This window comes from Microcebus murinus, chromosome 26 (assembly GCF_040939455.1).
Source record: "Microcebus murinus isolate Inina chromosome 26, M.murinus_Inina_mat1.0, whole genome shotgun sequence".
NCBI lineage: Eukaryota > Metazoa > Chordata > Mammalia > Primates > Cheirogaleidae > Microcebus > Microcebus murinus.
This window is the reverse complement of record NC_134129.1, coordinates 2,725,911-2,752,452: the sequence shown is the minus strand read 5'-3', so window position 1 is coordinate 2,752,452 and position 26,542 is coordinate 2,725,911. Positions and strand designations below refer to the sequence as shown.

The 26,542-nt window shown below is 38.0% G+C and overlaps 1 protein-coding gene across 1 annotated transcript; it reads left to right on the top strand.

Moving 5' to 3' along the window:
• Positions 1-478: 478 nt before the first annotated feature.
• Positions 479-3,969, top strand: CXCL8 (C-X-C motif chemokine ligand 8). The gene is made up of 4 exons (XM_012744803.2): positions 479-654; positions 1,485-1,620; positions 1,890-1,973; positions 2,399-3,969. Exons 1-4 carry the CDS (start codon positions 591-593, stop codon positions 2,418-2,420), a joined length of 306 nt encoding a protein of 101 aa, XP_012600257.1. The 5' UTR covers positions 479-590; the 3' UTR covers positions 2,421-3,969.
• Positions 3,970-26,542: the final 22,573 nt, after the last annotated feature.

Below are 26,542 nucleotides of genomic sequence, written 5' to 3'. Positions count from 1 at the left end.
TGAGAGCAGTTAACAGTTCCTGGAAACTCTTTGAAATGTTTAGAAAAGGACTTATCACAATTTCCATCCCCCAATAAAAATTGTCCGCTAGTTTACCTTCCCTATCACTACAGTCCCTATCACTTACTTAAATAAACATCATGCCCTAAAAAGAATAATCAGCAATGGCTTTATTCTAACAGCTGCTACTCTGTCGGGCATACCACTCTGATAAGGTTATCTACAAATAAAAAGGAACACAATTGACAATAATACATGCAACTGGGGAGCTTGAATAGTTAAAGCCGTGTTTATTAAGATGACATTACCTTACAGATCAAAGAAACTTTTATCATGCTGAATACTTGAGAAGGAACCAGTGGGGAAGTCTGATGACTCAGGACTGGCCTCAGGGGACAGGCTGGGGTTGTTGCAAATTGTGGAATTTCCTCTGACATAATGAAAAGATGAGGGTGCACTTGTTCTCTGGGTTGTGATACTATAAAAAGCCACCGGAGCGCTCCTTTCAGCAGAAACCCTCAGAGACAGCAGAGCTTCTAGGACGGAAGCCAGCGAGAACCACAGCAAGAACCGTCTCCCTTGGTGTAAACATGACTTCCAAGCTGGCCGTGGCTCTTTTGGCAGCCTTCCTGCTCTCGGCAGCGCTGTGTGAAGGTAAGAGCATCTCTCCTGCGTGCAGAGTCCCTGTGTCTAACTGTGCTCCCCAGATGGCAAGCCTGTCCTGAATGCTGTGATAACAAACATCCTTTTTATTCAGAACAGAAAATAATCTTTGCAGTCAATTAATGTTAAACTGAAGGGTTTTTTTAAAGGCTGTATTTCTACAAAACTTAGGAAAGTATAAAGCTGGATCAATATAGACATTCTATGCTTGTAAGTCAGACTGTGTAGTATGCATATATTTACTATTAGTCAGTAATGTACAGTATATCCTATTGAAGGCTACAGTTACCCATATTATCTACTAATACCGAGTAAGGTAACTCAGATAATTCTACTCCATCTAGTGTTTTAGTGACAAGCCTCAGACTGTAAATTCCTGTTGGGTTTAAAGACACCCTCATCACAGACCATTTCAGATCTGCACAACTCATTTATATATTTCTATTAATTCTTTCTGAAGGCAACTTTTACATTGGAGAATCTTAGTTCCTGCCTAGTTTTACCAGCACCGTGGTATCCCAGAGGAATATTCGATGTCAGGGGGAAGAAAAAAGTACCATGAGGATGTCAATATTGCACAAAGACAGCTCCAATCCTTTATGGAGAAAGTTATTCAAGAATGTTTGTAATAACTGTTTTAAAAACAAAGAACAAAATTGAGGTCAAGGGCTAGGAGACTATGTGGCCCTCAATGTTAGGAATGGCTTTGCTAGAAATGTCATGCTTCCCCAAGTAATCGTATTGAAATTAAAGAGGCGTGGCGAGCAGAGCTGTGTCTGTTGATAAAAATCAATCCTTAGTTATTTCTATTTTTTCCACAGCTGCTGCTCTGTCCAGGATGGGCACAGAACTTCGATGCCAGTGCATAAAGACACACTCCACGCCTTTCCACCCCAAATTTATCAAGGAGCTGAGAGTGATTGAGAGTGGACCACACTGTGAAAATTCAGAAATCATGTAAGTACTTTCAAAGTGCATTATGCATTTTTTGCTTTAGCAATCCTATCACTGAGGAAGGTGGAAGCAATCAGGAAAGTCCTAGCTGCTGGAAATACAGTAGTGAGCAAAACAAAGGAAAAATCGTTGTCTACATGGCATTTGCATATGGTACTTTCCATGCCAAGTAGTTGAAGGTTGCTTTGGACTTAGATTTTATGACCATATTTAAGAAACCATGATTTGAATGGGGATATAAATATTGATTTTAATTATTTCTCTCATTTCAGTGTAAAGCTTGTTGATGGAAGAGAGCTCTGCCTGGACCCCCAGGAAAAGTGGGTGCAGAAGGTTGTACAGATATTTTTGAAGAGGTAAGTTGTTTTTTATTAATTTAAATTCTTCATCTATCTTGAGACCTATAGTCCAAAAGTCAGCCTATAAATTCCTACTTCTGCAAATCTCTTTTAGGTCTCTTTGAGTAAAAAACAAAAATAGCAATAGTAGAGTTTATTGTACTTATGACTGGAAGACCATGCATCTCAGTCTCTCCAGGGCAGTCTGGGTTTATACCTGTGTCCTGTATCATCTGGAAAGTTCCTTTTCCCCCTCGCAAGTGTCCTGTTTTAGATGATAACTTATCTAGCCTCCCTGTTTATACTTGAAAATATAGAGCATTTCTAACACATGAATACCTAAGACTGTTTTAAGTTTTCAAGAAAATATAGTTTCAGACCCCTACTTTCCTCCTTATTAGATCATTGTTAATCTTTAAATTTTTCATTTCATTTATTGTTAGGGCTGAAAAGCAAGAATCATGAAAAAAAAACCCATGCATTCTCCATACTCTCCAAGAATTCCTCAGTAACGATGCCAATGAAACTTCAAACAAATCTACTTCAGCACTTCATGTATTGTGTGGGTCTATTACAGGATTGCCAGATAAAATACAAGGTGCCTGGTTAAATTTGAATTACAGTAAAACAACAAATAGTTTCTCCATTGTACCATGCAGTATCTTGGACAAACTTAAATTTAAAAAAAATTATTTGTTTCAGTGTACACCAAACAAAAAAATTTTTTTAAATAGAAGAATTTATTTGTACAAAGAACAAAATTGAAGTCAAAAGCTAGGCGAGTATCTGCCCTCCAATTTCAAGAACGGAATGCGTTTGCTAGAACTGTGGTGCTTCGAGCATCACCCGGAAATATGGATGTCACATGGACTATGAATTTTCCTGTGCATTCAAATTTGGCTGGAAACCTTGCATTTTTTATTTGTCCAAGATCCATGATTCCCTGTTCAACTGTGCCTTGGTTTCTCCTTTATTTCTAAATGGGAAAAGTATCAGCCACCATCCTACCTCACAGGGATGTTGTGAGGACATATGGAAGCACTTTAAGTTTTCTCTGTGGTCCTGTACATGATTTTTAAGTTTAACTTATTCACCTATTTATTATTTATATATTTATTTAAGAATCAAAGGTAGTAATATTTGTGCATGAATTTGGAAAAATGAGAAAGGAAGAAACATTGTTGATGGCATAGCTATAATGATATAGTGAATTTATATTTATGTTATATATTAAGTGATGTTACATTAGAGAATTTTTAAACGAGGTTTTTCAGATTAAGGAAAAAAAGGAAAAGGACATTCAGTTAAATTTTTATTTCAAATAACAATTAGTGATTTTTTAGAGTACACACATCATTATTTATCAGAAATTCTAATTAAAATGACAATCCTACTTTTGATACGCCTGGTCTTTTCTTGTCATTGCCAGCCTTGTTCTGCAGTGCTGTGCTGAATTACACAATCCTGAGTGACTGTCTCAAAACAGCAAAAATTCACCAAGTGATATTAGCAAAGTAATTTCTTGGTGGCTGAAACTTATTTATTATCTACAAATAGATAAATTCTCATAATCTCAGATACATTCTCACATTCAAATGATTGTGTTTTTCAACACCAGGCTTTATTTTTCTTTTTTTAACTTTAAGAGGCTTTTATGTGTTCCCAAAGATTTTTGCTTACTATTTTTGACAGTATGGAAATATAAACATAGCTAAAAAACATTTGAAATATAATTTATTATCAAAGTCATCAGGTGTTTGTCTTTCATTTATAGTTTTAATTTGTTGGGAATCTCTTTGTTTATATTAAAAATCATATTTTAATTTAGGAAACATAAATGATTTCCTTTAGCATTTTGTATATTATATTGAAAATTATGAACCTTTATGTAGAAAAGCAGAACTGGTTTCCAGAGATGGGTTACAAACAGTAGTCTCTTTCATAGAATGTCAGAAACTTTTTCTACTCTCTGCTGTATATCATTTTACTAATAAAGCTGACTTTAAATTTTCAATCAACCAGTCCATGTGTCTGTATATCTTAGCACGGTTGGGCATTTGGTTAAAGAGGGAAGAGAGTCCACATTATAAGGTGCTTATCAATAATTAAAGAGCAAAACTGACACACATGAGGCAAAGAAGTTTAAATTATGATTAAAGACCACGCATATTTGAAAATAAACAATACTCTGAAAAGTAAAAATATAATTATTTATCTAAAAAACTCAGTGGATGAGTTTTATAACAAATTAGACACAGCTGAAAAAATTGGAGAACTATTTGGAAATAGAACCAAAGAACTTTATCTAGAATTCACATCAGAGAGATAGTAAGTTGGAAAAAGAAGTTAAAAGACATAAAAGATGCAGGGATAAGTTTTTATAGATGTCTAATTGGATTTTTACTAGCAGGAGAGAGAGGAAAGAATCAGAGACAAATTCCTTTTTTTTTTTGAGACACGGTCTCACTCTGTCCTCCACGGCTAGAGTGCCGTGGCATCAGCCTAGCTCACAGCAACCTCAAACTCCTGGGCTCAAGTATCCTCCTGCCTCAGCCTCCTGAGTAGCTGGGACTACGGGCATGCACCACCATGCCTGGCTAATTTTTTCTATTTTTAATACAGACGGGGTCTTTCTCTTGCCCAGGCCGGTCTTGAACTCCTGAGCTCAAGCGATCCTCCCGCCTCATCCTCCCAGAGTGCTAGGAGACAGCATTTGAAGTGATAATAACCAAAAACGTTTCAGAAATGATGAGTAACAACAACCTACAGTCTCAAGAAATCCAATTTACCAATGATTAACTTTATATTTGAATATGTCACTCACATAGCCAAGGGGACTTTGCAGATGTCATTATGTTAAGGATTTTGAGATTGGACATTATCCTGGATTATCTGTATGAGCCTGATGTATCATAAGGTTCTTTATAAGAGGCAGACGGGTGGTCAGAGACAAAGGAGATGTGGTCATAAGAGGAAAGGTTGACATGATACAAGGAGAAGCCCACGAGCCAGGGAGAACCGGGGCCTCCAGAAGCTAGAAAGGCAGAAGGGAACAACCTCTCTTCTACAGCCCCCAGGAGGAACAGAGCATGCTTATTATACCTTGAATTTAGGACTTCTGTCCTCCAGAACAGTAAGAAAATAAATTGGTGCTGCTTCAAGCCACAAATGTATTGTGATTTGCTTTAGGAGGAATAGGAAATTAATACAGGTTTCCATGAAACTAATTCAATACTTATAATTAGTATTTTATGTGTTTAACATTAAAAGCTTATATTAAAAAAGAAAAAAAATGGCAAAACAATGGAAATAGAAACGTAATAAAGAAGGGAGCAAACCATTAATAAATTAATAGATAGGATTTACATGAGTTTGTTGTTTGAAAGATTAAGACAATTGATTAAAAAATTCAGAAATTGAAAATATAAGGAATTATGATTGATTTAGTGACATTAAATTACAAGGCTTTGATTAGATAAATTCTTACAATGCTACCTTTCCAAATCTAACTCAAGAATTTTTTTAAAATCCTGTAGCAATCAAAGATATATTAATCAATATTTTTAAATATTTCCATTAAAAAATAACAAAAAAGGAAAAGGAAGTAAGCCAGACAATTTTACCATAACTAATTCATAATAACACATTTTACAAATCCTTTTATAAACACTTTAAGATGGAAACAACAATGTCTAAAAATTATTATGCACATAACCAAGATATACAAAGCTACTTTTTATATTTGAAGATCTAATAATGAAATTCAGTACATTAATATAGTAAAGGAGAAAAAAACCTTAATGATCATCTCAATAGAGTCAGAAACAACCTGAGATATGATTTAACATTCAACCATGTTAAGAAAAAGAAAACCTCTAGGAATGAGAAGGAACTACTTTAAACCTGTAAAGGTTATCAACAAAACGAAAATGACAGCAGAATATATTAATAGTGCAATTTTTAAAATCATAACAGGTAAGGTTGGGATAAAACAAGGTGTCCATTATCACCATTTCTATTCAACTTTTTATTGAAAGTCTTGGGTAATACAGGGAAACAGGAACAAAGATATAAACAAATAACAATTGGGAAGAAAAAAACAAAAGAGAAGTCATTCAATAAATTATACGATTGTCAAGGTAGAACCCAAAAGAACATACAAAAATAATTGATTGCATTTAAAGACGTTAGATAGGGCCAGGTGCAGTGGCGCATCAGCACTTCAGAAGGCTGAAGTGGGACATTCGGTAAGAACTATAGAAACTGAGTAAAGTATAGACTTTAATAATATATCAAGGTTGATTCATTCATTATAAAAATTTATCCTACTAATGTAATATAATAACTGTAGAAACTGGGTGTGGGATATATGGAAAATCTGTAATATCTCCTTAATTTTTCTATAAATCTAAAACTGTTCTTTAAAAAAGTCTTTAAAAATAAGTAGGGGTACAACAGTCAAAAATATCTACAAGTGGCAATTTGCAATTTTCTGTCATTGCAATGAAGCTGGTACACGGGCTGTGATGATGGGGGTGAGGCATGTCCCTCAGGCAGTGATAGAGCCAAGTTTATCAAGCACGTCTGCACAGTTCTGTCTTCCCGTCCTTGAGGACTGCTACTAGATAAAGCATGCTGGACTTTGACAACATGCCAGAACTCTAGATCTATTTGTCAAAAAACTTCAATGGTTGGCCGGGCGCTGTGGCTCACGCCTGTAATCCTAGCTCTTGGGAGGCCGAGGCGGGCGGATTGCTCAAGGTCAGGAGTTCAAAACCAGCCTGAGCAAGAGCGAGACCCCGTCTCTACTATAAATAGAAAGAAATTAATTGGCCAACTGATATATATATAAAAAAATTAGCCGGGCATGGTGGCGCATGCCTGTAGTCCCAGCTACCAGGGAGGCTGAGGCAGAAGGATCACTCGAGCCCAGGAGTTTGAGGTTGCTGTGAGCTAGGCTGACGCCACGGCACTCACTCTAGCCTGGGCAACAAAGCGAGACTCTGTCTCAAAAAAAAAAAAAAAAAAAAAAAAAACCAGAAAACTTCAATGGTCATTATCATTACCATAATAATGATAATGATAATCATATTCAGGGGACAAAGCATGTTAAAAAAACATGTATGCAGCAGGGAAGGACCCTCGGCAGGAGGTGGCAGAGACTGCTGGAAGGAGACGCCGCTACACAGTCTGCCTTGAGTCACAGTAACTCAAATTATCTTAAAACACAGAACTTGCCAAGCCAAACTCTGTTGGTTGCTAGTTTGGACCGCAGAACTGATTGATTAAAAACTAGTTCCTGGCCGGGCGCGGTGGCTCACGCCTGTAATCCTAGCACTCTGGGAGGCCGAAGCAGGAGGATCGCTTGAGTTCAGGAGTTTGAGACCAGCCTGAGCAAGAGCAAGACCCCATCTCTACTAAAAAAATAGAAAGAAATTAGCTGGACAACTAAAACTATAGAGAAAAAATTAGCTGGGCATAGCGGCACATGCCTGTAGTCCCAGCTACTCAGGAGGCTGAGGCAGGAGGAGTTTGAGGTTGCTGTGAGCTAGGCTGAGGCCATGGCACTCTAGCCCTGGCAACAGAGTGAGACTCTGTCTCAAAAAAAAAAAAAAAAAAAAAAAACCCAACAAAAAATAAAACTAGTTCCTCAGAGAATATTTTTAAAAACATCTGATATAGTAAAATCTGACACTACAAGTATTTCCCCCTATAATTAAATTCGTGGTTCCATTCACCTGCTTCCCTTCAATTAGGGTTAATCATTGTTGGACCACATATGTCAAATAGCACGAGTTTTAGCTTTCTCGTATCCAGAATGGTGGAGGGAGTCAGGAAACACACAAATGCTATTCAATAAATATTACTTAAAAGCCAAATTATTCTTTAATTTTACATTACACCCAGTTGAAAAGAGCTAAAACAGAAAGGAACTGAAAGAAATGAAGAGGATGAAGTGTTAGTCACTGCCTCATTTCCACTGTTCTTCTCCAGATCCCTGTGGTTGGCGCGACAGAAGTCAGGCCTGGTCTGCAGTCCGCCATGCAGCGCAGGCACCGCCGGCAGGAGGAACAAAACTGTAGGCCCCAAACCAGAGTCCCTCAGAGACAGGTTCCAGAAACCCACGTAGTGGCCTGCGGAGCTCCCACTAGCTTCTATCTACCCACATTTTCCAATAAATTCTCTTATTCAGTCCTTGTGTTAACTTCTCCTTATATCTGTGCTCTGTACTGGCCTAGACCAAGAGACAGAACTCATTTATTCATGCATCACTCTGTACTTTGTGCTCTGTAGCTACTCTGTCTTTCCTTAGTCTTCTCCAAGGCTTAGGGTGCGATCCTGGATCTCAGGCATCTTTTGCACTAACCAGATGAGTATGTTTCCAGGCAACTTGCCTCTCTGGGTCTAGAGACAGTATTTTGTCTTCTCTGTCCATATCCCCCTAACTACTGACAGAAATCTTACCACATTTGGACAAACCCTCATTCCCAGTATGGACTGAGTCCTCCCTTGGGAATTCTGTTGCTATGCCTTGCCCGCTTCAATGGCCCTTCTGATACTACTGATTGTCAGAGTCCTTTGGACATGATATCACAAACCATAAATGTGCCTTAACTGGGATTCACCACTGCTGCTGACTTAGTTGTCCCCAGCCCTATCTGAGCTCAAGTGTACTTCTCAGCCACCATCCGGTCTTCTTCCTACTCTTCTCTCCCCAGTGTTGACAGCGTCCCAGGGTGACTTGAATTGTGATGATGTAGGAAATCAAAACAGAAGATGGGGAGATATGCATATTAATATATTCTGGATATTAATCTCTTATTAGATGTATGACTTGGAAATACTACATCCCATTCCAGGGGTTGCCTTTTTCCTAGTGTCTTTTGATGCACAAAAGTGTTTAATTTTGATGAAGTCCAATTCGTCTATTCTTCTCTTTGTTGCAAGTGCTTTTGGTGCCATATGTGTTATAACTTTTATAATATTAGATCTTTTTCCAATATGGTCTGTAGGATTTATATTATCTTGTGTTCTAGACTTTGAGGAAAACATATCTTTGTAAGAATTAGAATCTTGAGAGGTAAAACATAAGGAGTTCTTTGATCCATCTGAGGATTGTTCCCTTACTCAGTGGTGCTTGATTTATGATACAAGATCAAGGGCTCTTAAGAAAAAATGCAATTACTCAATAAGCTCCCTGAAGAGGCTCAATCTTCTCCATCTCTCCTGAAATTCCCCTGCAAGCAATTACTGGATGTGGGTTGTTATGGCAGGGAGGAGAGCACAGGAAAAAATATTGCCATAGAGAAAAGGATTTTAGTGTGTATAAAGATTTTTTTTTTAATTTACTGTTTTGAGTTGGCCTTGGAATGTGCTATTTCCTAACTTCATGGTGCAAGTCATCATGAGATCTTTAAATTTTCCCAAGATTCTGCAATGATGGCCAGTTTCCATCCTTATTATATTTATCTAGCAATCCAAGGAGGCCAAAGGTCCTGCTAGGATATACTGCTAATAGCAGTAGTAAAATTATTTTTGATTTCTGAGTTTCTGTGAAAAAGGTTAGCAGATAATGCTAGATATTTTATGCAAACACTGCATCACTGCAAAGAGTTAGTGACAAAGACATGTTGCCTATAAATTTTTCTTACTTTCAATAAAAATTAACTATTTGCTCTTCTAAAATGTAGTAATGTCTTTGTCACTATCTCTGGTTCCAAAATGCAGCCTCTCTCCACTGCACCACAGGATCATGCCGGGCTCATTCAAATCAATTTCACAAGAATTATTATCAAACATCTTTAATCTCTGTGTTGGAAACTTTGGGTAACATATATGAGTAGGTAAGCTGTAATTCCTTTCCTTAAGTACTGGGTAAAAAAATAAGGTAGTTACAGGTACTATTATTAAATATTTGACATAGGTACAGTCAAATATATTATATGCCACATGCATTGGCAAATGCTATGCAACCCTGAGTCCACATAGATAATGCCCAAGGAAGAATTTAGTAGAGTAGCCATTACCCTTATAGCTTAGATGTTCGCAGAAGCCTTCTTGCCCTTGGGAATCTGGTTTAATTTCACTTAAACATTACGTGTAAGGCTTTGTGAGACTCCAAATCTGTCCCATGAGATCCCAGAGTTTATTCATTTTTCTGCGATTATCATGGCTCAAATCCCCAGTCTTCACCATATTGTACCCCCAAAAATCTACTAACTGCAGACTTGCTTAGAAACCTGTCGAGTAACACTGATTGGGAAGGCAGGCAAAGGAAAGGGTCTCATTGCAAATCTGTGGTCTGCTATAACTCACTGCTCATCTCCACTCCTTTTCTCTTTCTCTCTCATCTCAAGTTTTTCCACTTTATCCTATAAAATAATTCTATTTACATTTAGCACCCTTGGGAAACTTAACTTTCTGCATATCTGCCCATTACAGTATTTTTGGAAAAAAATCACAATTTTGTTCCTATGTGGAATTCTGATAAATAAAATATTTTGTTCACATGATATTTTCCTCTTCTCTCTCTCTCCTTATGTCCATTCTCTGGGGATATTGCATTTATAGCAATCAGAAGCATTAATATTTAATTTAAATATAACATAATTATATTCAATGAACTATACTGGTATATACAGAAAAGTATTAGAATTAAATACAATGGATTTTCTTTAGGAATTGGTGTAACCACGAGAAATGCTAATGTGCTGGCCAGGTCAGGAGCATATTTTACTGTTATTGCCATTTTTGGTGACGGATGGTGGTTATAGTGTTTGTCATTGTCTACTGATGTTTTACTAGCCATTAGATCACATTAGAAACTGTTAGCTCCTTTTAATAAGGCTTTAGATGTTACTTTTAAAAAGAATTTTCAATCTCTCATTGTCCCATTGGTGAGGATTAATAATTCTTTTCCTAAAAACTAGACTTAAACAGAATATATTAACAGCCCATTATATATGTCAAATGTTGTGAGAACTATAAAATATATAAAAGAAGCAAGACATATGTTTTTATTCTTTTGGGATTTTCCAAGCACTGAATCATGAAAATGCCGTGTTCAAATCTGGAAAGTTGCAAATTAACCATGTCTTACTTGAGAAGAGTAACTTGCATCAACCTGCTAAAAGAATTCTTTCTATACGGTTGCAAAAACCTTCTCCAAGCATGTAGCTTGCATTTCCTCCAGTAATAAAGGTGATTGTAGATAACAACATACTGGGGCCAGGGCTGGGCTTAGTCTGTAATAATTTTGCTATCAGTATGCTATTGTCTTGGATCTTGAAACCAAGTTATAGTGCCGTGAGAAACACCTATACTTTCCCAATTTTCTAAATTCTTTTTTGTTGTCTCTGGCAAAAATGCAGAATTTGCATTTGTCAATCTGAAACCAAATCATATGGAATTAGGGTTCAGTTGAATGCTAAGAAAAAGCAGAACTTAGATACTTGTGAGATTTCAAAAACTTATTCCTGAGAGTTTTTCAATTCTGCTGATAAAATTCCAATGCAAAGGATAATAATATCCATGCTGTCAGGTTCAATAGTTATCTGATTTGTTTGAACATTAAAATGAATTTGAATCCTGTTGGAAACAAAGCTCAGTGCACTTACTGTACACATGGCTGATTTCTATACTCTGTGATAATAAAAACCTCTGAGGTCTGGGTGAAAAAATTAAGCACTTATCCCTTGCAAAGCCTACAGAATTGGGAACCATTTGGATGAGCCTTTTATTTATTGGTAAGCCTGAAGGCAAAAAGGTAGGACAAATAGAGCATTTCTGCTACACTGTGCTTAGTAGCTATGTCAGTAAGCACAAAGATGTATCCTAGCAGATTATTTCCAAAGAGCACATTTAGGTTACTGCAGTTGCTAAAACTTGCATCACTGATACCTAACTAAAGTGTTGCTTTAGTAAATAGTCACCTTCTTCATTACTGACGGCAAAGAATTGGAGGAGAAATGAAAGAAAACTAGGATTCTATTTACACCAGAAAAACACACCACTAGCAACTTTTTTGACTCAAAAGGAGAGTGGAACTTATTAATAATAAAAGGGCAGAACCAGAATCAATAATGGTCATTCATCATAGTATAATGGTTCAGAAATAGTGCAATCGGAAATCCATCTGCTATGGTTTGAATATTTATACCCTAAAATTGAAATTTAATCCCCGATGTGGCAGTATTGAAAGTGAAACTGCTAAGACGTGGTTAGGTCATAAATTAATAGATTAATGAATCAATGGGTTAATGGACTAATCGATCTTCATGGGAATGTGGTGGATGGCTTTATAAGAGAAGGAAGAGAGACCCGAGCCAGCACGCCCAGCCCCTCCTGCTGTGCTGGAACTCTGCAGACCGCTCAGCAGCAAGGAGGCCCTCACCAGATGCAGCCCCTTGACTTTCGACTTTTCAGTCCCCATAACTGTAATAATAAATTTTTAAATTTCAATTTTAAAATCAGTTTAAAAAAATTTTTAATTTCATATAATTTTAGAGTTGCAAAAATCGTACAGAGTGTTCCCATACATACTTCACCCAGCTTCATCTAATGTTAACATCTGTCACAACCATGGCACTTTTATCGAAACTAAACAATTAACACTGGGACAATACTACGAACTACAGGGTTTTCCCCCCACATTATTTCTCTTTTTCTAGTCCAGAATCTAATCCAGGATACCATATTTCACTTGATTGTCATGTCTCTGTAGGCCTCTCCAATCTATGATCATTTCTCATTTCTCAAGTCTTTTGTGATCTTGATGTTTTGATGACCGTAGGTCAGGCAATTTTACAAATGTCTCTCAACTCGGGTTTGTGTGATGTCTTCTCATGATTAGACTGGGCTTGCGGATTTTAGGAAAAGCCCTCACAGTGGCAAAGTGCCCTTCTCATTGTACATGACACCGAGGTGTTATTTTTTAAGTAGTAATGTTTAACTTTGATCACTTGGTCAAGGTGCTGTCAGCCAAGTTTCTCCACTGTAACAGTACTACTTTTCTTTTCTGTGCCCTATTTGTTAGAAAGGAGTCACCCACCCTACACTCAAGGGGAAGGTAATTAAGCTTCACTTCCTGAAGGGAGCAGCAAAGAATTTGTGGTCACATGTTCAAACCACAACAACAATTAACAAATATTTTGGGGAAGATAATTTGAGGCTATGGGCATTTACTTTTGATACCCTTATCTTATTAAATACAATTTGTATTAAAATCAGAGTTTTAAAAGCTCTAAATAATACTGTGCCAGGCATTGTTCTGAGTTTTCTACCTTTATTGTAACTCTTTGAGGAGGTAAGTACTGTTACTTTTTATATTTAATAGATAAAAATACTGTACCCATTATTATATGCCTAGGAAGTTACAGAGCTGGGATTCAAGGCTAGGAAGTATCAATCTCATACAAAGACTGCTTTTCCCTCTTAAATATTATGCTACATTGCCTTCTTATGAGATAAATGGACAGGTAGAGATATATATCAAGGTGTATTAAAATATGTAAGAGAACATTTGTATAATATTGAGGGGTAAGGCTTGAGACTCAGAATAGAAGTAAAATAAATCATAAAACTTTCCAACTAAGATTCAGTGAAATTAAAATTGAATTGGCACATCTAATGGTCTAATAGATTAGTTTTAAACATAATGAAAATTTCACTCTTCTGCAGTTGATATCTAGAATATATTATAAACTGCTATACATCAATAAAACAAGACAGACAATCCATTAGAAAAATGAATAAGAATATGAATTGGCAATTCACAGAAACTTAATAGGTTCTTAATTTCATTAATTATCAAAGAAAATCAAATTTAAACCACGAGGAAACAACATTTCTTATCTATCAGATGGCCAACAATTGGTAAATGTGGCAACACTGAGTTTTGGTGAGGGTATGGGGAGGCAGGGACTCAGACATGTCTGGAGGAAATAAACATGCATGTAACTACTTTGGAAAACAATTTGGTGATCCCTACCTGAAGGTGAAGACAAGCAAATCTTAACCTCAGCATCAGTCCTTTCAAGTTTCTGCCAGAAATTCTCAACCACGCATATAAGAAGTCACATCTAAGGACACTCAGGATGCACTGTTGGTAACAGAGAAAATATGGAGACAGCTATTGTCCCTCAGGAGCCAAACTGATGAATGATGCAGTGATACAGAATTAAAATGAAACAACTCAATGTAATTGAATTTATATGGGTCTTTTTTTATTTTAGTCTTCAGCATCTTTATTTACTTCAACTTGGTTTTCAGACAGAAGTTCTATGAATCCATTTTACCTCATCAGTAACCCCCAATATCCAAATAGATTAGAAAATCCCATATGATATCTGAAAGGTGAAAGTGATTTTGGCTGTGTTCATCTTTGATCTGAATCTATTAATGGAAGACAGCATTCTTTTTTTTTTTTTATATATGGGTCTTTAAAGTAAAAGAAGATGCAAAATGCTATCTTCAGTACGATGTCATTTATGCAGAAGTTAAAGCACCAAATATTATATACAGACACCTGTGCATGTGGTAAATGTTCAGAGAAAGGTAATGAGAATGACACTATTATTGTATCAAAGGATTTGGGCAATGGAGAAAGAAAAAAGTTGGTGAATGGGACTTTAGTACTTATCTAATTTTTTAAATTAAAAAAAGACCTGATCAAACATAAAAAATTGTTAATATAGCTTAGTCTCAGAGGTAGATAGATAGGTAACTGTTATATGTACTTATATTTTACTTTCTCTTTTTTTTTTTTTTTTTTTTTTTGAGACAGAGTCTCACTTGTTGCCCAGGCTAGAGTGAGTGCCTTGGCGTCAGCCTAGCTCACAGCAACCTCAAACTCCTGGGCTCAAGCGATCCTCCTGCCTCAGCCTCCCGAGTAGCTGGGACTACAGGCATGCGCCACCATGCCCGGCTAATTTTTTCTATATATATATTACTTGGCCAATTAATTTCTTTCTATTTTATAGTAGAGACGAGGTCTCGCTCTTGCTCAGGCTGGTTTCGAACTCCTGACCTTGAGCAATCCGCCCGTCTCGGCCTCCCAGAGAGCTAGGATTACAGGCGTGAGCCACCGCGCCCGGCCTTTACTTTCTCTTTAAAAGGTTTTAAAATTGAATGCTAAAAGAGTTAATATGTTTGTGGCATTTTTGTCTCTTAACAGGGAAAAAGAAGGGAATTTCAGTATTTTCTCCTTCAAAAATTCCTTTGAACATTTATTTGCCAAGTTTCCTTCTTCCTTGTTATGGGGATTAGTAACCCCAAACCATAATTTACTTTGTGGTTTCATTCTGAAAAAGAAAATTTGGCTGGTTTATAGACAGCCACATTCATCTGGATTCTGAGCTAGACGTTCTAAAAGGAAGTTTTGTCTGGCAGGGCTGCAGGGAAAAGCCAAAACATGCTGATGTTGACACAACTTCTGGTGACATGCCATGTGGGTCACTGAGTCTGTGATCCTTCGTGGTGTCCATAATACGGGCCTGGAAACTGTCTCAGCCCTGCGCATCATTTGGTGCAGGGGATCTTCAGAGCAGAGTAGAAACCTTCTGGGATCATGTATGTTACTGTTCCTGGATTAACACTTCATAGTCAATGCACTGCTTTTATTTGTTTCCAAAACTGTTCTTAAAGTATGTCGAGTGGCTATCTCAATGTTTGCAAGCCAAAGAGTGCCAGCCACCTGTTACTATGGATGGTACATTGCTTGTTAATTGATTTTTTGGCTTATCTAATACATTTATATTTTATAAAATGGTTATTTTCTTAAAGGTATAAATGTATCAAGTGTGCACCTTTGCATGGAGAAGCAAAGGATTTGTTTCCTAGTACAAAGATGATGAGTCCTGTGCTCTGTACAATGCCTCATACCTTACTGGGGTTGAATAAAGGCTCATCAACATTTATGATGACAGTGTTATTAAACAAACAAAATATTTATGATTTTGCAGATGTAAAAATGACATCTAACCTGTGTTATTTGAAATATTTGTAATCAAGAGAAATGTTTCCTGCAAAATATTATTTAATACATAAAATGTCTATTTAATATGTTTTACATAAAGTCTCTAGAAGTCGGATATAATTGATTTTAAGTTATTGCAAAATAAACAAAAGATTATAAATACAACAGTGTTCAATGATTTGTTTTAAATCACTAGAGAAACATTAAAAGCATACTACTTTTGCTTTTTGTAAAAGGAAATTTTAAGTAAATAATGCATGTTGAACCAAAACAAATAAAACCTTGGCTTGCAAATAGTATTTTGAGATTAAGGGGATAAATTCATAAATGACTAGCATGTTTTTATTTTTCCATGTTTTAAATTTGTAAGATTTTATTCTAATAATGATGCACACACATTACTTTTTAAAATTAGTCTTCACTTTTTTGCTTCATGCTTATTCATTGTCATTTATCTTTAAAATGTTAAAAGGTTTTAAAACACTTTAAAATTATTTTGTTCGAATTATATTTTCCAAAAGAGAGGGCTCTGTATTAGTCATCTTTGAAATTTGTCATGCCATTTGCTGAAACTCACTGGAATGAAAATTTCAGATGGGCTTGATGTCAGCTGGGCCTCAGAAACAGCAAATGATGAAGCAAAGTGGCAAGCTGTCTCAGATTTTATGAATCACGGGTGAATTAATCAATCTAGGACACTGCAGCATTGCCTTGAAGGGTCTGTGCCTGCAAGTCTGCTGAAATTCCGAACTGAGCAGCAGATGGAGTATGGACAATATTTATGGCTCCAAAAGAGTGTTGGCCTCCCTCTCCAGATTTAGGACCTGTAATTTTGAAGTGAGGATGACATTTTATTTCCCATTTGTGACAAATCCTGCCAACTATGCCAGTTTGCGGGGAGTTAGCTACGCTCCCAGCAAAAAATCTGACCTTTTAGGCAGGGATCATCACAAAGGATAAGGAAATAATAGAAAATATGAAATAATAGAAAACATAAAATAATAGAATATAGAAATAAAAGAACACACAGAGACGGAGATACAGTTTTATATAGAGAGATTTATAAAGGGCGGGGCTCGGGATTCCCCATAGTATTTCCATGAACTGTGAGGCCACAGTGAAGTTTCACATGGGTATTTATGGGTACAATGATCGGTTGCCAGGGGTAACAGATTTACATAATAACAGGTAGCTTGTTTTAGGTTAAAAGTTTCCCCAAAGGCTTCTAGAGATCCCTTAATTAACTCTATTTACGTGAACAAATGGTTACAAAATCTTTCAAAGATGAACTTCTAAGTTCTAAGGCAAAGCTATCACTTAGGAGAAGGGTTAAGCAGAGATACAGTGGCTCCATATTTCTTTATCCAGTTATTGCAGATGGAGACAGGTAGTCAGGAGTCAAGCAGGAATTGTCCTTTGGGCTAATTGCTTTTAGCCACAGGTGTCTGTCTATTAGGTGGGCACTCTTTGATCAGCTCTCATCCTGTGGCTCCATGCAAACCTGCTTTGTCCTACAAAGCAGGCAAAAACTACAAGTTTGAGACTGCATTGTCACCTTGGAAAGTAGCTGTCACTGATGTTTGAAATGCCCTCCTGAGGCAAGGCAGCTTTTATATGCAAACTAACACATTCACATAGTCCTTTAGGGAAAAGCCCTATAAAACTCCTGAGATCATTTCTGTCTCTAATGTTAGGGGACATCTCCATAAATCAATATATTTATGGAGCAACAGCTAACTCCCACAGCTCAGGCTCTAGGCCCATCCTTGTGGACTCAAGCTCTGGCCCTTCCTCATGGACTCAAACACCAGGAAAACCAGCCAGTAGACTGTAGCAGAAGGCCTCTTGTGGATTCCATCAACTGGACTTCCCAGGATCTCCAGTGGGGGTGAGTGGCTTTGTCTTCTAGAGCCAGTGTGTAAAGACTGGAAAAGGTGCCTATTTCTTCAAATATGCAAACATCAACATAAGACCACAAGGATCACAAAAAATCAGGGAAACATGACACCATCAAATGAACAAAATAAAGCACTGACCCTAAAGAAAGGTAGACCTATGAACTCTCTAACAAAGAATTCAAATAATCATCTTAAGCTTAGTGAGCTACAGGAAAACACATTAGACAACTAAACATAATTGGAAAAACAATATTTGAACAAAATTAGAAATTTGAAACCTCTAAAGAAAGAAACCCCAAAGAGGAAGTAAACAGAAATTCTGAAGTTGAAGAATACGATGACTGAACTGAAAGATTCCATAGAGAGTTTCAACAGCAGACTCTATAAAGAATCAGTGAGCTTGAAGAAGGTCATTTGAAATTACCTAGTCAGAGGAACAAAACATACATACATACATAAATAAATGAAAAAAACCTATTGGACTTATGGGACATGATCAAGCAAACCAAAGGACTACAAAACAGCCACAAAATAAGTCTTAACAAATTTAAGAAGATTGGGATCATATCAAATATCCTTTTTTGCCACAATGGAATGAAACTAGAAATCGATAACAGGAAGAAAATTAGGAAAATTCACAAATGTAAAAATTAAACAACATAGCCCTGAACAATCAATAGGTCAAAGAGCAAATCAAAAGAGACATAAAAAATATCTTGAGGCAAATGAAAACAGTAACAGAATATATTGGAACTTATAATCTTTAGCAAAAGCAGTTCTAAGAGGTAACTTTATAGTATAAACACCTATGTCAAGAAAAAATAAAGATCTCAAATAAACAATCTAATCTCACAACTCAAGAATTAGAAAAAGAGAAAATTAAGCTAAACTTTAGCAGAGAAAAGGGAGAAAGGTGATGGAATTAAGACCACTGAGACTTAGAGAGATGCCATGTCTGAGGCTGAAAGAGGAAAGGAGGTGAAAGATGATATCACAAACATACAAAGATCATAAGAGATTATGAACAATTATATACCAATAAATTAGATAACCTAGAAATGAAAAAATTCCTATACATATACAATCTACCAAGACTGAATTATGAAGAAATAAAAAATCTGAACAGACCAATGATAAGTAAAAAATTGAATTACTAATCAAAAATCTCGGCCGGGCGCGGTGGCTCACGCCTGTAATCCTAGCACTCTGGGAGGCCGAGGCAGATGGATTGCTCGAGGTCAGGAGTTCGAGACTAGCCTGAGCAAGAGCAAGACCCTGTCTCTACTATAAATAGAAAGAAATTAATTGGCCAACTAACATATATAGAAAAAACTAGCTGGGCATGGTGGCGCATGCCTGTAGTCCCAGCTACTTGGGAGGCTGAGGCAGGAGGATCCCTTGAGCCCAGGAGTTTGAGGTTGCTGTGAGCGAGGCTGATGCCACGGCACTCACTCTAGCCTGAGCAACAAAGCGAGACTCTGTCTCAAAAAAAAAAAAAAAAAATCTCTCAACAAAGAAAAGCCCAGGACCAGATGGCTTCACTGCTGAATTCTATCAAACATCTAAAGAAGGACAATACTAATCCTTCTCAAAAGTTTCTAAAATACTGAGGAAGAGGAAATAATTTCAACCTCATTCTATGAGTTCAGAATTACCCTGATACCAAAGCCAGCCAAGAACATGGCAAGAAAAGGAAATTATAGGCTAATATTCCTGATGAACATAAATGCAAAACTCCTGAATATTAGCGAACTAAATTCCATAGCACATTAAAAGAATAATACATGGCCAAATGTGATTTATTCATGAGATGGAAGGAACAAAAAGTTCCTTATAACACAGGCACTGCAAATTCGCTATTTGTAGAATCCTGCTAATTTATTGCAATCTCAGGCTCTGTTCGGAAAGTACCTCTTTTCTCCCTCAAATTCCCCATTTATTCTGTGTCTGAAATTCTTTTGTGTGGATAACTGCCCTGCATTCTCCTTCATTAGACGCTTGAATTAAAATACCAAAAACAATGGTTCAGTCACTTAGCCCAACATTAAAAAAAAATTTTATCATGGGGAAGTGCTAGAAAGAAAGTACAGACATTTAGAGAAGGTAGTTAGGTGAACAAGAAGTCAAAGTTCCATCCTCACAGCTTTATCTACTTACTTCTGTGGACATTGCTATCGGTTTCACTGTGATACACTAGGGTTTCACTCCTAAGGACATATGGCTAGTTATCTATTAACCTACCTAGTGTCAGGGGGAAAAACAAGCAGCATTTTGGAGGGCAAACCGACCTCACACATTCATTGCTCTGGGTGGAGCAAGAAATTGAAGATAGAATAAACAGGTGTGGCTTTGCATTATGCTTTATACTAACCAACCCTACAGGAAATAAGTTCCTTAAGCAACGGTGCCTTCCTTTATGGCAATTCCGAGAAAAGAATTCTGGAAAATGTTAGTATTGGAAAAGTCATTTCATTTTTTTTCTCTGTGATTGCTTGATAGGAGCAGACAATATTTTTAAGAATTCATCTCTGGTGCTTTTGGTAATCTCTCTTGTTCCACACATTCCACTGCCAGTAAAAGTAGATAATTTTATTTTTATAGAAACATGGGGGGAAGAGGAGATCTGTGGAAATCCCTAGAAAATTTTATACGTTGTTAATGCATCTGGTTTTTAAAGGGACCACCAAACAGTAGCTTTGAAGTTAAGACAGATTTACTACACAATTAAGGCGGTGACATGACTATGAAAAACTGAGGAAAATAGGAAATAGGATGATAGGAAAATATAATGTATTTGTGCCCCAGGAAGCAGACTTGCTATGGAAACTCCCTTTTCGTGTATCCCCTTTTATTGTTCACTTTATAGTATTCTATTGCTTAGAAAGACACATGATTTTTTAAAAAATAAAATTAACAGAAATAAGTATATTTCTACAATTTCAGAACCCAATTAATTCCTCTGAAAGGACTAGCAATTCAACACAGAGAAGAGTCGGCTCTGCATTTACCACATCCACAAAGAGGCAGCAAAGATCTTTGTTAGAATTTCCCAACCCCAAATACATTTAATCCTACATTAAGGATGGCAGTGGCCCCAACACATCTTTATGTTTTTGAGACTGGATTATGAGAATGGAGGGTGTGTGTGATTTTTGCACTTGAAGCGGTTCCCACACTGCCAACAGTAACACACAGGGTCACGTATCTGCTGCTGAATTCTTAGAAGTCCCTGAGGGAATTCCTAAGTTCGCAAGGAAGTTAGCCAAGGTTTCATCGGGAATAGAAAGGCCAGAAAGTACCAAGATAATATACACAGATACAGTCACAAATAGAGTGACAATGCAACTCATTTTCCAATTAGAAAGAAACAGGTGACAAGGCTTCTAAGAAATTAAATCATGACATAAAAAGTCCAGACTGATGTTATCGATGGATGTAACAATAGGACTTCTGGTTATGCAACTTAAAAATTACTGGGACTTCCACCCCTTTCCCCAGCCTTGAATATTGTCTTCAATTCACCTGTTACTGATTCATCACACCTTCCTTTCAGAAGTTCCTGGGAAGTGGATGACAAATTATGGGGTATACTTCATTAATATAAATTGATTTGCCAGGTAAAGCACAGAAAGTCCTTGTATCATATTCTTAATAGTGTCTTTTTATAGGTTTAAAGCCTTTAGCAAACTCCCAGTAACAGGCCACCTCAAACATGCAGTTTTAGAGTAAACTTCCTAAGAGTACTCTGCTCCTAGTATTTTCTACATCAACTTTCCCTTGCTAAGTGAAGTTTTTAATTTGGTTGGGCCATGTGGTCATTGAGAACTGATTTCTTCCTCTCTAACTTTTTGGCAAACAACTTTTTCCATTCCCAGTATATTGTTCCTGTGCTGAAAATAGTCTTTTTTTATCTTCCCTATTCCAACCTAGGCATTTAGATGTCATTGTTAATTTATAGCATTAAGAAAAAAAAATCTGAAACTTGGAAATAAGTTACTGCATACCTTTTCGAAGCCATACTAAAGTATTGTCTTACAAGCTTACATACATTAAATCTCTCTCTAGGGAGTGCAATTTTGTTGGATTTTCTATTTATTACTGATTCTGCTCAGGTTCTGTAAAGTTAGAAGTTAACTTGGAGAGCATTGATCATTACAGTTGTTTTTGTCCATTCATGATTCAAATTATTTCTGTCCCATAGAAAAGATAACCTCAAAAAAAAAAAAATGCAGTAGATCAAGATGGTGGACGAGAAACACCGCCAGACAGAGTGTCTCTGCAGAAAAGACAGATTCTAGCAGAAATTAGAAAAAAGAAGCAAGAAGATGAGCATACAGCGGACGAGGGCTGGAAGGAGGGGTGCCTGAGACCCCGGGAGACGCCACGGGAGGAGGCTGCCATGGAGAACTGGGCTGAGACCACCGGAGCAGCCGGAGACCAGCGGGAAGGGTGGGTGGATCAGCCACCTTTCCCCTCCCCTGCATCTGCGACTGCCGGTGGCTCCCCAGCGGGTGGAGAGACCTGCGGACACCAGCCCAGAACGGCCGCCACCAGCGAGCGGTGAGCCTGTAGCAGATGCGGGACCAGGCTCCCAACTCCCTTGGGCACCTCCGTGTGCACAGACCTGAGCCCCGCGGCAGGCGCCACATTGCCTCCTCCTCCCCTCCCCGGCCCTACCCGCGGCTGCCCAGAGAGACAATACAGCCACCAGCCGGAGGCACCTCCAGGGAACGGGACCTTCCCTTTTGGGAACCCACAGCTGACTAAGGGGAACTCAGACTGTGAGCTCCCCACCCGCCAGCCCTCCCAGGTGCTGCTGGCACGGTGATCCCAGGAGAACGGGGCAGACCCTGAGGCTGAGAGACATAGACCCAGCTTGGGCTCCCCGTGGGTGAATTGGGACTGGCACTCCTCTCCCTGGTGGGGATATAGTTTGAACTCTGGGACCCAGAGGTCAGACCTGCAGACCACATCCCGTGCACCGAGTTCTCGCATTGCCCGGGACACAGAAGGGATATACAGGAACAGCCTACTGAGGTATGTGTGCCTTCAGGGGCAGATCAGTGTCCTAGAGGGCAACCCTCCTCCCAAAAGGAGGCCTTGTGCCCAGCCCAGGTGGCGTTCCTGCGCAGGGAACCTCCCCGCCGGCATCACAGTCTGCGGAAGCCCGGTGGCGTGTGGTCTGGCCTGCTGGTAGAGGCCCAGGAGTAGCCTCGGAGTTGGGGAGGGTGGAAAGAAGCAAGGCCCGCTCCAGACTGTGGGTCTCAGACAGCCCCACCCCACACGCAGACTTTCTGGCTGAGCCGGGCCATTCCAGCCCCGCCCTGACAGCTTTGCCTGGAAGCAGAGAACAGAACTTTGACCCCTGCTAACGGCATTGGTGGTGCCTGAGGGCAGGCTTTCCCAACCCAGCTCCGCCCAGACTCTCTCCTAGACCAGCCCTCACTGAGGGGGAGAAAAGGACACACCTGGAAGTCCCAGGGCCCCACCGACCACCTGAGGCACTAGAGTGCCTCCCTACAGGAACAAGAACTGATAACAGGACACAAAAACAACAGTGTAGCCTGTTCCTCCAAGCAAGTGCCACCTACTGGCAGGGAGGACATCCTGCACAGCCTTTTCACGTCACCCACTGACTCATTATACAGGGAGTGGTTGAACCTCACCTACAGACACCACCTAACGCCTCAGAAACTAAACAAGGTGTGTGAATACCCAAACAAAAACCTAAAGAATAGAAACAACAACTGATTGACATGGGAAGAAATCAGCGAAAGAATTCAGGAAATATGAAGAACCAAATGGAAAACACACCCCCAAAGAGGAGCACCAGCCCCCTAGAAGCGGACACCAACCAAAATCAGGCAACCAAAATGACAGAAGAGGAATTTCGTATGTGGATCATAAGAACACTTACCGACCTGCAAGAACGACTCAATAACCAACACAAAGAAACCACAAAAAGCCTCCAGGACCTAGAACAAAAGTTCACTAAAGAAATAGACACAATGAAGAAAAGTTTAACCGAACTCCTGGAAATGAAGAATCAATTCAGGGAACTACAAAATACAGTGGAAAGTCTCAAGAACAGGGTAGATCAAACAGAAGAAAGAATCTCAGAGATTGAAGATAACACCCTCCAACTAAATAAAATAGTCACAGAGATAGAGCAGAGGAACAAGAGAAAAGAGCAAAGCCTTCAAGAAATGTGGGATTATGTGAAGAAATGTAATGTGAGGGTCATAGGGTTACCAGAAGGGGAAGAAGACAACACTCAAGGGTTGGACAAGCTATTTGAAGATATAATAGAGGAAAATTTCCCAGGCCTTGGTAAAAATTTTGATATACAAGTTCAAGAAGCTCAGAGGACCCCTGGGAGATTCAATGCAAACAGGAAGACGTCACGACATACAGTCATCAGACTGACCAAAATATCAACTAAAGAGGCCCTTCTAAGAGCTGTAAGATGAAAGAAGCAAGTAACATACAAGGGAAAGCCAATTCAAATAACACCAGACTTATCTACTGAGACTTTACAAGCAAGGAGAGACTGGGACCTCATTCTCACTCTTCTGAAACAAAACAATGCCCAGCCTAGAATCTTATTCCCTGCAAAACTAAGCTTCGTATATGAAGGAGAAATAAAGACATTCTCAGATAAGCAAAGTCTCAGAGAATTCACCAAGACAAGACCAGCCTTACAAGAAGTACCCAAAACATTTACACATGGAACACCATAATAAAAATTCACAAATATAAAAACAACCAAAACCCAAAGATTAAAGGCCAGATATTACAATGGCTTAAGAGAGAAATCAAAGCAACAACATTAAACCCAACAGAATGAACAGTAATCTACCTTACCTATCGGTTCTCTTAATAAATGTGAATGGCTTAAAGTCTCCACTCAAGAGACATAGGCTGGCTGAATGGATAAGAAAATACAGGCCAAGTATATGCTGTCTCCAGGAAACACATCTAACCTGCAAGGAAGCATATAGACTAAAAGTAAAAGGGTGGAGATCAGTATTCCAGGCAAGTGGAAGCCAAAAGAAGGCTGGCATGGCAGTACTAATTTCAGACAATTTAGTTTTTAAACCAACAAAAGTAGTGAAAGACAAAGAGGGTCATTATATAATGGTGAAGGGCACACTTCAACAAGAAGAGATAACAATTTTAAATATATATGCACCCAACTTAGGTGTACCCAGATTCATAAAGCAAACCTTACTGGATCTAAGCAAATTGATTAATAGCAACTCCATAATCACCAGAGATTATAACAGCCCACTGATGGCACAAGACATATCCTCCAAACAGAAAATTAATAAAGAAATAATGGTTTTACAGCAAATTTTTATTAGACCTACAGAGAAGAAATGGTACTCATACTATGGAAATTATTTTATAACAATGAGAAGGAAGCAATCCTCTCCAACTCATTCTATGAAGCCAATATCACCTTAATACTAAATCCAGGAAAGGACAGAACAAAAAAAGGAAAACTACAGATCAATATCCCTTATGAATATAGATGCAAAAATTCTTAATAAAATTCTAACCAAATTCAGCTGCACATCAAAAAAATAATCCTTCACAACCAAGTAGGCTTCATCCCAGGGATGCAAGGAAGGTTCAACATATGTAAATCCATAAATGTGATTCACCACATAAGCAGAAGCAAAAACAAAGACCATATGGTCATCTCAACAGATGCAGAAAAGCATTTGACAAAATTCAGTACTCTTATGGTAAGAACTCTAAACAAAATATGCATAGATGGAACATACCTCCAAATTATAAAAGCCATATATGACAAACTCACAGACAACATCACACTGAATGGGGAAAAACTGAAAGCATTCCCATTTAGAACTGGAACTAAACAAGATTGCCCATTGTCACTACTTTTATTCAGCATAGTGCCTGAAGTCCTTGCCAGAGCAAGCAGACAAAAGAAAGAAATCAAGCATATCCAAATAGGATAGAGGAAAAAAGAGTCAAACTATCATCCTTTGCTGATGATGTGATCTTATATCTAGAACACCTGAAAGACTGCCAAGAGACTCCTTGAAGTGATAAATTCAGCAAAGTCTCAGGTTACAAAATCAATGTATAAAAATCAGTAGCATTTCTATACACCAACAACAATTAAGTTGAAAATCACATCGAATACAAGAAACAAGATACCTTGCATAATAGCAACAAAGAAAATAAAATATCTAGGAATATATTTAACCAAGAAGATGAAAGACCTCTACAAGGGGAATTAAGAATCACTTGAGAAAGGAAATCACAGAGGATGTAAATAAATGGAAAAACACATGCTCATGGATTGGCAGAATCAACATCATTAAAATGTTCATACAAAATGATTTACACATTCAATGCATTCCCCATCAAAATACCAACATCATTTTTGCAGATCTAGAAAAAATAATTCTATGCTTCATTTGGAACAAGAAAAGAGCCTGAATAGCCAAAACAAACTTAAGCAAAAGGAACTAACCTGGAGGCCTCACTCTACCAGACTTTAAGCTATAAATACTACAAAGCTATGGTAACCAAAACAGTCTCTGACTGGCACAAAAATAGAGACATAGACCAATGAACAGACCAGAGAACCCAAATATAAAACCATCCACATATTGCCTTCTGATCTTTGACAAAGCAGACAACAATATACACTGGGGAAAATAATCCCTATTCAATAT

Excerpts from the sequence above, each read along its gene's own strand:
- CXCL8 (XM_012744803.2), top strand. The coding sequence starts at position 591 with ATGACTTCCAAGCTGGCCGTGGCTCTTTTGGCAGCCTTCCTGCTCTCG. Across the intron at positions 1,621-1,889 it reads TGTGAAAATTCAGAAATCAT|TGTAAAGCTTGTTGATGGAA; the intron begins GTAAGTACTTTC and ends CTCTCATTTCAG. Across the intron at positions 1,974-2,398 it reads GTACAGATATTTTTGAAGAG|GGCTGAAAAGCAAGAATCAT; the intron begins GTAAGTTGTTTT and ends ATTTATTGTTAG.